Raw genomic sequence first — 12103 nt, 5'->3', positions numbered from 1 at the left:
ATAAGGGAATATGAATTTATATGTAAAAAGTCTATACAATAAACATATTGGGAAAAAAAAACCCCTCTGACCTCTCCCTCCGTTGAAGGTTCAATGTCGGAGTATCGGGAATCACAAATGATATCATCTACTTTCTTCATGGGTCCAGTTGAAATCCCAGGAAACGAGCTCTCACAGTCATATGCAAAATACCTATATACTTGCCACGTTTTTCCAAAATCAGATGATCTTTCTATCAACATTGCAGCAGGACGGAATGTCTAATGGTAAGAAAACCAAAAGAGATTTTATTTGATTAATTATTACTTGAATTTACATTGAGCCCTTTAAAGTGTAAGCAATCCACATGTCTGGATTTTAACCTCTCTCCCTGCACTGACTATTTCCAACATTTGGAAATATTGGAAATATTTTTCTGCTGATATCCCACTTTCTCCTCAGAGGCAGATCTTTGAAATAACACACATCAAAACACAGTCTACCCATCTTTAAAAAGACAGCATTCAGTTGCCAAGTGCTTAAGCATGCTTACAATAAATAAGCAAACTTGTAAGGTTTTTGTATTCCAAATCCTTTCTCAAAACTGAGGGTTAAAGCAGCGCTTTAGAGAGACAAAAGGATTTTTCCCACTGCTTGTGGAAAGCAGCGCAGCCTTCTTCCTCGCTGTACCTATGTGCCTTATCTTATGCAAAGGACCTAATGGTGCTTCCCATCCATCTCTGACGCCCAGAAGTTCTTGCTGAGCAGTTATCTCTGATGCTCAGAAAAGCCCTGGGATTGCCCACCTCTCTTCATCTGACCACGCTACCTTTTGCAGCATTTCTGCTGTCCAGTGCCAGCTGTCCGCTGTGCTACATTAAGAAAACCTTCTTCAAGAAGACTGAGAGGTTCATCTTCATCCACTCTTGCTGCATTTGACTCCCCCAGTCCCCAGTGACCCTCCTCCAGCTGGCCTTGCCCAGGCTCTGGCAGACTGCATTCGCTTCGCACAAACCACCGTCCTTCTTAACTACATATATTCAACTCTAGAACAACTACCTAATAAGATTTTAAAAAGATTTTTAATCACCCTGACCTAAAAATCCTATGTTTCAATTTATGTGCTGCCTTTCAGATATTAATGTAACACCTGGCTTGCACTACCAAGAAATGCCAACAGTCTCTTCATTAGTTTTATGTACTGAGAGGAGCCCCTCCCAGAGCCAAGCACAAAAAGCATTTCAGTCACAGCTGGAAAGAAGTTTTCTTTCTGCTTCCTGGCTGAAAATATCACCCAACTTACAAACTAGTATCTCACCCAACAAAAAACGTAGCAACCCAGAGGTACAACAGCTCAAGTGTCTACCACGCAAACTAGGTCAACAAACCATTGTTTAAACTATCTTCCCCCCACCCCAGTTTTCCTCCTGACGGCTGACCAAGCCCAGTGGCACTGGGCACAATGGCCGCAGCACCCACATTGTGTCTCAGGTCTCTCGGGGGTCCCTCACTGCCAGGATCCGGCAGAAGGGACCACCCTCCACCTCAGCCACCACCTTGAGGGAGGGGAAGAAACCCAAGTGGATGCCACAGGAAAGAGGAACCAGCTCTCCTAGAAAGGTGATGGGTAAAAATGAAGGGATTAATTTGTCTACATGCAAAGAGCAGTGATTTAGCCCTGCAGGAACTGCAGCCCCTGAAACCACAGCTGAAGGCTGCCACTAGCGCTTCCCTGAGATTTAGGATGTACGGGACATAATCTGCCATTCCAAGACATCTGTTTGTAAAGAAACAAAGACACTTTGTGTACAGATGTTCCTTCTTCCTGAAGACCTTTCCATTTGCCAAAAGAAAACCGATACCATGGCCAATTTTTTTTTTAAAGACAAATCCTTGCTACTATATGATTTAGCTAATGATCTTCTAGAACACAACCACCAGAGAGAGACACCAACACAAACCCCAGCTTCAATATGATTCCCGCAGCCTCGCTGGAGTTCAAACACAACTCAAGCCACAACTCGGCTTTCCTTCAGCAGGAATTAATGGTTATCAGCTCTAAAAAAATCAGGGAAAATGGCTTAGACAAAGCCCAAATCCCAAATATCACATAAATGTGAAGGACTACAAGACCTCTTATTTCCTCATGTTTTAGGGTTCGGGGTAAGGCTGTGGCTTCCTTACCTTGAAGGTCATAATGAGATGAGTGAAATGAAACTCAGCCTCCAGGTTCAGCTGGATAGTCACATTTTCCAAACCTGCAGGGGCAGAGAAAAGAAGCCGTGCAGCAAACAGGGACACCCATCAGCCTCTACGTCTAAATTTTGCCAAAGCTTTTTGCTCCAGTGGCGCAGACTCTTTTCTTTGCCGCTTGGCTCTGTTGTCAAAAAGGGATACGAGGGGTTAGTGCATTACTGAGGTACGGGGAGACACCAAGGACCTGCTGAGGAGTGTATTGCACAGGGGATTCCTGTACATCATCTGCACCAAACACGTTACACCCAAAGCGTAAGCCTGCACTGCCGTTTACTTCAGACTGCGTAACACGGCCAACATCTCTAGGCGCAGGGTAAGGATGGGGACCGCTGTGGGCTGCATCCCGGCACCCAGTAGCTGAGACAACGGGGATGCTGAGCCCAGACCTACGTGGTGACCCCAGGCTGTCCTCACACACTGCAGCCCGCCTGGCAGCAACAGAGGCACGAGCTTCTGCAGCTCAGTAACACCCCAAACCTCACCGATGGCTGGTGGGGGCTGTTTCCCACCTTTCTTCACTCCCTCTGGACTCTCCTGTCCATCCAGATGCAGGAACAGCTCCTTTACCACCTGGTTCTGAAATACCCCTAAAGCAACTATTCACAGCCGTGCTTTACAGTCATGAGGGACAGGAAACTGGTGAGAAGCAAAAGGTTTTCCAAACTCTGCTGTACGACTACCTACAGTCAGGGACTCTACACAGAAAGGATGAAAAACAGTTACAAATATTATTTTGTCATGTGAAAAGACCTCTCAAAACAGCTGGATACTAATTATACTGTAGTTAGGAATTAAAAAAAAAAATAAAAAAAAAAATCAAGATTTACAGAGAGGAGAAAGGGTAAGAAATGAAAATAATAAAACAATAAAGCACTTAAATGTTCAACTAGCTGTAACATTATGTGGAGTGTGCAGCAATGGCCCCTTCTGCTGTATGCCTGAATAGAAGAAAACATGAATTGGACAGAAAGAATCATTTGTTTTTTATTGTTGAAGGACATTTTCATGACCTTATGAGCTAAGAACTTTTCTGTGTGAATGCTGCCAAGCCTGTTGCAAAAAACATGAATTATTTGGAACGCTAGAAGAGAGCCGCTGAAGTCACGCAGCTTGCTAGGCTGATCTAAATGGTTAAAAAGGATTTAGAGAAAACCTTTCCTGGGCAGCAGAAATGTTACAAATATTACCATTTTATTTTCATATATAGCAAGAGAGCTCCTGCCAATGCATTTGCAGAAATCCCATCCTGTCCAGCTGGCTTTAAGGCTTCAGACTGCTGTCTGAGAAACCTCGATGCCTTGCTTTGTGTATGAAGGCATGCCAAAAGCATAACCATAAAAGTAAAAAGGACAGAGGAAGGACTAAAGGGAAAAAAAAAAAAGCACCACCAAACTAACATGCAATTTTTATTTTTTTTTTTTTTTTTTAAAAAAAACTAGCTGGCTTGTTTCTGGTGTTCATTTTACTGTTTGGCATATGGATACAGGAATTCAGGGAGCGCAGGAGGGAGAAGGCAGTTTGTAGGGTAAGAGATATCCCTGGCTTCGCTCTCCCCGAGCAGGACGGCAGCCCCAGGCCAGGCGCCCAAACCTCCTCCCTCCGCACCCTGCCTCCAGCCCAGCGGCGTGGGGAAGCCCTGCGGTGCTTCCTTGGCAGCGCCGACCCGGGATGTTTACTCCTGGAAGGCTGCTCCACTCCCGCTGCCTAAACACGAGGGGGATCTGGAGCCAGTATGGGAAACTTTTCTCTTTAGGAAAGGATTCTTGCAAAGCGGTGGGACGGCTCTTTCCAAGACCTCTGGAGGGCTGAGGGGGCTTCCTTATGGCTTAAGGACTGCTCCAGGGCACACAAAAGCAGCCAGTTTTACTCAGCCCTCCTCGAACAGCATGATCCTCCACAGGGCAGTAAGCACCAGGCCAGAGGTAAGAGCAAACCCGCAGGCTCCCTTAAACAAAAGGAGGGAAAGCAACTCCCAGCCCTGGAAATGGCTCCCGGACAACCCCCCCCTACCATTTTCCGACTGCCACCAGAGCTTCAGGCGATTTGGAGCAAACGTGGTGACGACGTTTTCAATGCGGTGACTGTCAGGATTGAGAGTATCGTGGAAGGGATTCTCGGAGTCACATATGAAACATTTTTTGTCCTCCTGAAACAACAAAATAATCAGCATTACTGATTTTATCCGTGGGGCAATAGTTGTTTCCTGCAGATAAGAGTATTTTCCATCCGTATCACATTCCACTCATTTTGCCTGCAGGAGTCATCAAAGGTATTTTTTTTGTTGAAATGATAAGTGTATTTACCTTTATGAATTAATGCAAATTGCCACATGGAAAATATGCCAGGAATTCCATGAACTTTATTTTTAGGGGAAGTATGTTTTCTATTGAAATTGCAGTTTCAGGCAATTTCTTCCAGCACGCGTATTCTCCAGCAGAAGTCAGAACCGGAGGCAGCATCTACAGAAAATCGCTGAATTGCTTCTGTACAAATGTACACGTGCAAAACTGCATTTTCAACAACTTGTGTTAAATAACGTTGGCTTTCGGGAGCTAGCGTGGAGATATAAGTTCTCTGCCTTAGGGACACCTCCAGTGAGGCTCAGTGGACGTCAAGGGGTCATCAGTGATTTAGCGATCGAGACCTTTCAGGGTGGGGTATAACTATCAAGCTCTTACCTAAACCTTGCATCTTCACTGGGGATTGCAACCCCAAGCTACGCACGTCAACCCAGTTTGCACACACTACAACGTGCGTCCATAAAAAACCTGTTGTGTGCAGGTCTGGCATGATTTTATCTAGCTTGGCAAAGCTAGACGCTTCTTCACCAGGAGGACGACAAAACCCCATCATGACTATTACCATGAACAATGCTATTTTTGCATTGTCCTGGTGCCTAAAATCACCACCACTTTCCAATTTTATCGCACCGCAGCGAGGGGGCCCAAGCACACCAGCAACTCATCACTATCAAAACCTACACGGGCATCTCCAGTGGGTTTATGGAGATAAATGCGGTGCTTTATCAGCCAAGAATGTGAGAGCTGGCAAGTCTGTGCCACACAGGCTTTCCATTTCACCAATTTCAGCTTCAGTGGCTCCTCCCCAGAGAATCCTCCAGCAGAGAGCAGGCGTCCTGGGGAAGATGTCCCCTCCTGCCCGCCCCAGGCTCCTCGCCCCCAGCACTACAGCCCCCGTCTCAGATGCCACAACTTGCTCCTTCTCCCACTAAAACTGAATCCTAGAAGGTCTGATCCTGCAAAGCACTCAGCACATCCAAAACCCACATTACTTAGAGGATACTCAGCACCTTCCCGTGATTTCTTCAATACCACCTTATGGTTCAGAAGCAACCAGGGACATCCCAAAGGCTGAACTGGGGCTGTGAGACCAGGAATAAGGGCACATGTGCACTTCTGAAGTGATCCTTTTTACTATGGCAGTTCAGCATTTTTTGAGACAAGAAAACATAACAAAGTGCCTTTGTTATTTTGTTCTACCAGAGATGCTAATGTCATTAGTCAATACCAACATACTCCGAAAACGTTGCAGTGAAGCGAAACCCCATATTAAATCAAGTATTAACTCTAGCAGACAGAGCAGTACAGTAAAACTAAAGACTGAGGGGAAAGATTTGTTAACTTCAGGGCACAAGTGAGCCCTCAGGCAGGGCTCCTCCTGCTTCCCGGGGTTTTCCTTCAAAGTGTCAGAATCCGGCCCTATTGTCTCTGCTGTAAATTCGGCTGGAGATTATCCCCTTACTTTCAGTTCAACAGAGTTCCACTTATAACTGATATTTTATTCTTCCCCACCATCCCTTCTGTCTCAGAGATCTGAAGTCTGGTGAGCTGCTCCTGGCTTAAATAGTAACGAGCTTTGTGCTTTCCACCAGATGTGCAGAGACAACTTTATTTGCATCCTTCCACTTGGAGACCACACAAATGTAATTACATTACGGGAAGGGTGGCCAGAACGCTACCCGGGTCCTACAGACCACTCTCAATCAGGAAGCTGTCTAGACGGCTCCGACTAAGTCTGAAAATAAAGTATTAATTGAACTTACTGCCGCGCATTCCTCCTCATTAGCCTCAACAAGGAAAGGGGGCTCGGGGGCCGAAAGCCTCGAGGGGCCCCCCAGCCCCCCTCTGCTCTGAACGGGGCGTGGGGTCGCGCCCGGGGGCACGATGCCGCCCCACGGAGACCACATCCCGCAGGGAGGCTTGTCCCACCGCACCGGCCCCGCTGATGCCCAGGCCGCTACGGGAGGGGATGCCCGGCCCCGCCGCCGGTCGGGGTGCCCCGGGGCGCTGCCTCCCCCCGTCGAGGCGCTCACCTGGAGGTGGCTGACGATGCAGTAGGGCTCGGGCTGGCGGAGGCCGCAGGTGGAGGAGGCGGAGAGGCGGGCGGCGCGGCCGATGAGCAGGTCGCCGGTGGCCGGGTAGCAGCTCCCCTCGGCGCAGCCGTAGCTGTACTCGGGTTCCTGCGCCGCCGCGGACCACAGCGCTGTGCAGCCGCGGAGCGAGAGAGGGATGAGAGAGAGAGAGAGAAGCGGGGGTCAGGCTGGGCGCCCCGAGCCGCCCCGGCGGGCGCTGCGGAGGTTCACCCAGCCCGCCGTGCCCCGACGGTGGCCGGAGCTGGGGGTGGTTACCGAGGCAGCAGCAGAGGTACAGCGGGAGGCGGCCCATGGCGGGCACCGGCGGGACGGGACGCGGCGGGACGGGACCTCCGCACCGCCGCCGAAAGCTGTTGCTCCGGCTGCTCCACGCAGGCGCCGCAGCTCCCCGCCGCTCCCGGGGAGCGGCTCCGTGCCGCCGGGCGCCCCCCAGCCCTCCTCCTCCTCCGCCCCGCCGCCCCCGCGGGGCCGGGCCGCCCCTCCCGCCCCGGCCCCCCGCCCCGGGGCGGCCCGGCCTCGCCGCAGCGCGGAGCGCGGGGGAGGGAGCGGAGAAGCGGCTGCCGTCGAGGAGGGGCAGCCCAGGCTGGGTGGGAGGCTGGGGGAGAGCGGGCCGGGGCGGGGGACGCGCTCCCCGCTGCAACCGGGGAGCCCCGAGGGGGCAGAGGGGGACTCCAGCCCCCACCGCCAGCACAGGTCGTGCCCTCCCCGCATATTTGGGCAGGGGGCAGCAATCGGGGGGGCAGGATCACCGATGGGGCGACCCTCCTACCTGCCCCTGTCTTGTGGGGAAACAATGCGGGAACGGGGTTTTTGACCCATTCTGCCTTCTACCGGGGGTGCTGGTGGGGCTGGGCTGGGAGGGAGGGATGGATGGTGGATGAAGCATACCCGTGCAGCAAGGCCCAAAACCCAGCAAAGGGCCAGGGGGTTGGCAACTGTCGCGTGGGATGCTCAGCAGCCCTGAATCACGCGGTGCTGCGGTGCCAGCGCACATGGCTTGGGAGTGCCACTCCTGGGGATGGCGTCCATGCTGCTGTGCGTGGTGAACGGCTGTGCTGGAGCCGCCCCTGCACTCTTGGCCTCCCGCTTTGGTTCCGTGGGCTCTGCCAGGTGACACGGTCTTTGTCTGCTGGTGGCAGAGTCCCCTCAGCACCCAGGGGAAAGGTTTACCAGTAAATAAATGCTAAGGAGCGGGTACAAAGGATGGCCATGTTTGAAGAGTGCAGCCTCACCTGGGTGCAGGCTGGGACGGATGCCTGGGTTTATATACCCGAGTTTTGCTTGCGCGTGTGTGACACGTAAACTTGTGTAAATCTTCACCAGGTACCAGTGTCCCTCAAGAACGCTTTGCCCTTTTTTTTTGGTATTTGCAGTGCCAGAGTGGAAACGATCTGTCTGTCCCGGAAAACCCTGCCGAGGTAGGTAAATATGTTCGTTCTCATTTTACAGATGGATAAGCAGAAACAGAGAGATACCAAGTGACTTGCCCTAAAGGTTAAACACCAGGTCTGAAACATAACCCAGGACTCCCGATTGAAGAACTCGTGGGGCTGTTTCATTAAAGATATCCAGGAAATTAAACCCTTTTAAGCTGACAGGGCAGGTAGTGTAATTCTAAACCTCTTCTGCAATATGGTCTTCTAAATTCACAAAACTAATTTAGTTTCACAATCCTGCCATGTAAATCACAGCACGGCTTTGTTTTTAAGCTTCAGTACAACAAACATTTTTGTCCCACTAACAGAAAATGTTTTACTCTGCTGCGGTTAGAAGCTCCTCCAGTTCATGGCAGATGGGCAGCAGCATTGTTACATGTGTGGCTATGTAAGAACAGTGTTTAATGGCCACTAGATTCTTTTTTTTCTGTATGTATTTTTTCAATTTTCATAGAAGTTTTCGCCTCTTTTTTTCTTCTTTTTTCTTCTTTTTTTTTTTTTTCATTTTTGTTTCACAGCCTTGTAGAAGCCCTGTACTCCCCTAAACCTAAAATGGGCTAAATTGCCCTCGGAGCTCCTTGCTGCTGTGGTTAGGCTCATTCGTGCCTTGCCATGGAGGGTGTGACAATGTGCTGCACTTGCATGACAACGCGCCTAGGGTGACTCTGCTGTGTGGCATCAGGGATTGAGCTGAAGTTGTAGGCATAGACCAGGGTGGCCACTGTCACCCGTAACTGTGGTCACCTTTCAGAGGTAGCCAAAACCACCAGCATTCACCATGTGGGTAATTCGGTGCGGTGAACTTGTTCGTGTCCGTCCCTCTCTGCAATGCTTGTGAGCAATAGGGAGTGGGAGTATTTTAATTTGATTCTTCAAATGATAAAAATGCAGTTTTGTGTTGTGTCCTGTCCTTGTGGTTGGTGAAGCAGCTTTACAGTCCTGGGTTGTCTCTGTGCTGGGTTGGAAGTCTTCTCAAAGAACCAGATGTCAGAATTTGACCTCAGTGGAACCCACTTGATCACTCGTCTTCTTATAACACTGCAGTGGTGGAATGCCTAGCGAACAGAGCTAATTTTCGATTAAATGTATCTTTGGTTATATGTGGGTTTGGTTAACCCACTGTCACTGAAGTCAAAATGCTCTACAGCAAGACACTGATTTCAATACTTTTTTTTTTCACAAAACAGTTTCCTGAAGCCACTTCTGCCTGCAAGAAAGAGGGCCAGGGGAATTAAAATAGGCATTTTTGATCCAGGTACAGCATTTTCCCACAAATTAACTTTGCAAAAACACTTTAAAAGTTTTTGCACCGCTTCCAATGGGGAGCACTGCACAGTTGTAAACCTCAGAAGCTGTCACAGGATGGCCTTGGTGTTTTGTAGCTGCTGTTCCTATCAGGTCTGCTCGCTTTGTGTGTCTGACCGTGCTTGGAGGAAGGCAAGGGAGGTTAGACTCCACACTGACTTTTCCCTGTTTCTGTTTTTCTTCCAGTGATTTCTGTTTCCCCTGCATTGATACATCTCCCCCCAGGCCTGTTTAACTGCCTTGTGTTTACAGACTTCTCATCCTCAGGGCTTGTCGAAAGCCATATGGCAACGCTCACAGCCAAGAGTGGATTTTAGGAGGAAGTTCTCTCTCAACTTTCTGCTTGTGAATTCATATTTTTAAAGCCATGAATTAAATAATTTTGGCTTATATGCAATTGGGAATTTCCATCTAAGGCCTTCTGTTTGCTTGTTTCAGGTGCAGTGCAGCAGGGCCGCATTGAAACCTGCAGGAAATCCTTCGTTACCTGGAGAGCTGCGTGTGAGCAGCTGGGTGAGTTGGGTGCTCCGAGTAAAACAGATGTTCGATTTCGTTATGGCAAAGTCAATCTAAATACACTCGTCTGATTACAGCCTAGTAACTTATAAAGAAGCCTCACACCTCAGATGATTTTTTTAAAGCGCTAAAATTCAGAAAAAGCTGAACCGCAAATTATGCACATACCTGCATTCAGCTGCCTGTGTTAGATTATATCAAAGTTATAATTTGATGCCATCATTTTCACAATAGAAGCTATTATATGGATAATGCATGTTGCACATTGCCCTGGAGCACAGCTGGTTTGAGTTTGAGGAATATCTCTGAAATCTCATCAGTGCCAGCAATTCCCACCCAAGCCCCCCACCACATACGAATGCTACTTTAGCTCTTCTAAACACAGAGTAGTAACTACGCAGGGTTTATCGCTGTTGGATCACAACGATGCTTGCTTTTAGGTAAGGATTGTTTTAAGGGTGCTGCTGGCATGAGGATGGGTAAACGCTGAGAGCCCTGTATTGCTGCAGAGCATTCCTCGTGTTACAGGTGTGGCCTGAGCTCTGAAGCAGCGCTGGGCTCCTCACCGCAGCTGAATGAAGTCCATGATGGATGCTTGCTGTGGGACAGTCCAGCCGGGAATGACACAACCGGTTTTAACTGAGGAAAAGCAATTATGAGTCTGTTCAGCGTTCTGCAGGAGTATATATTACCAAGGGTGGGATTTTGAACCAGAAGCGTAGCTCCCTTCAGTCTTTTTAAAACCCTAGCCCTTCTGTAGCATTTGCTTAGCCCCAGTGCCCTTCTTTATGTTAAAAAAAAAAATAAATTATAAACTGAAGTTTAGGACAACTCCTGTGTTCTTTATGGCTACAAGAAACTGCAGAGTGAACTCTGACTTCTGTGAAGTGCTGCCTGTGGGAGAAGAGCTGGAGAAACCATCTTTCAATGTTTGTGGCCCTTTAGACTCACTGCTTAAACCTAAGAGCTGGGGTTATTCTCCAGGTGTTCGTTGCGTTAACGAAAAACGGGGTAAATCCCTTATAAGCATAAGAGAAATAGGCATTGCAGGAGAGGCATTGACAAATGATTTTGAAGTTGTTTTCGGGATTAAGCATCTGTGCACTGCCATCCAGTGGGCACTGGGGAATTGGCTCCCTGTTGCCCACCTCTAATGGCCCAGCACTGCAGAGAGGTGCTGCCCATTGCTGTGCATTTTCAGTGAACACAGGGGGACCCCCACATGGTCAAGGGTTCCTAGTGCCCCCCCTGCTCTGTCTCGGTGAAGAGATGGGAATGGAGGAATGACGGTATCCTGGCGATGCTGCTGGTTGTCAGCAGGGATGGCTAAAGAAGGCCACAGCCCTTCATCTGCATTGCTCCATCCCGGTTTGTGCAGCCCCATGTGGGGTCGAGGCACAGCCACAGGTTACTGAAGGGTTCAGCAGAAGACACAGGGTGCTGGGAGTCCATCTTCGAGGCAGTTACCTGCAGCTCTCTGAGCAGTCCTCCTCTTGCGTTTCCAGCCCCCTACATAGAGAAGCCATAGGCTGTGCACTGGAGTGTATTATAGAGCTGCCTCAAAGACTACACCCTGATTACTTCATCAGCTGGTTTATTAAAAGGTATTTCCTATTTCTATATAAACTGAACTGGACAAAAAAACAAGAGAAAATTACATTATTCACCGTGCCAAAATACTATAGGCACCTTCAGATGTATTTACAGAGGACAGCCCTCCTTGCTGGGAAGCTCAGGAGGTGGTAAGCACAGACTTAGTTGCATTTTACCGGATGGTCTGTTCAGATCCTAACTTTTGCATGTTGCATACTTGCTTTCCTGCTCCGTGATTTCATTTTTAATGGCTATCACTTGTTCCTCTAGTTGTCTCAGTTGCTCTGCCTTGTCTTCTTTGGTTTGATTCAGGTCCTGAAGCTTCTTCTCCAAATCTGGAAGAGTAGAGACATGCAGTAATACTCATATTTGTTGTGTAAGTAAAATCCAGGGATTAACAGCGTTTCTTTTCCCAGCAGTTTTAGAGGCAATAAGCCCATTTCAAATGGGGAATGTTATATATGCAACTGGAGGGAAAAGTCTGGCTTGCAGATAGTGAATGAAACATGACAGCCTTAAATCAGTTTCTCAGCATGTGCTTTTGTTCATCAGCTAGGATAGAGCAGGACACAGAGCTCTTAGAGTTGGTTTAAATGGAAACACTCAGAGGAACAGTGTGTCCACT

At 48.7% G+C, this 12103-nt stretch overlaps 2 protein-coding genes and 1 long non-coding RNA gene across 3 annotated transcripts in view; 1 reads left to right on the top strand and 2 right to left on the bottom strand.

Moving 5' to 3' along the window:
* Positions 1-7080, bottom strand: part of LAMB1 (laminin subunit beta 1) — a 46644-nt gene extending 39564 nt beyond the window's left edge. The window contains exons 1-5 of the mRNA XM_054203700.1: positions 6884-7080; positions 6569-6738; positions 4246-4381; positions 2164-2237; positions 72-260 (exon numbers count right to left, since the gene is read on the bottom strand). Coding sequence (XP_054059675.1) covers positions 72-260; positions 2164-2237; positions 4246-4381; positions 6569-6738; positions 6884-6920 — 606 coding nt within the window. The 5' untranslated portion in view covers positions 6921-7080. The remainder of the gene's footprint in view (positions 1-71; positions 261-2163; positions 2238-4245; positions 4382-6568; positions 6739-6883) is intronic.
* Positions 7081-7786: 706 nt separating this feature from the next.
* LOC128904134 (uncharacterized) lies at positions 7787-11498 on the top strand. The gene is made up of 3 exons (XR_008464412.1): positions 7787-8046; positions 9252-9319; positions 9808-11498. It is a non-coding gene; the product is annotated as an uncharacterized LOC128904134 (long non-coding RNA).
* The window catches only part of LAMB4 (laminin subunit beta 4), a 43431-nt gene continuing 42811 nt past the window's right edge, over positions 11484-12103 (bottom strand). The window contains exon 36 of the mRNA XM_054188053.1: positions 11484-11813. Coding sequence (XP_054044028.1) covers positions 11674-11813 — 140 coding nt within the window. The 3' untranslated portion in view covers positions 11484-11673. The remainder of the gene's footprint in view (positions 11814-12103) is intronic.

This window comes from Rissa tridactyla, chromosome 1, assembly GCF_028500815.1.
Source record: "Rissa tridactyla isolate bRisTri1 chromosome 1, bRisTri1.patW.cur.20221130, whole genome shotgun sequence".
Lineage (NCBI taxonomy): Eukaryota > Metazoa > Chordata > Aves > Charadriiformes > Laridae > Rissa > Rissa tridactyla.
The sequence above is the reverse complement of the archived record's forward strand: the minus strand, read 5'-3'. Positions and strand labels throughout refer to the sequence as shown.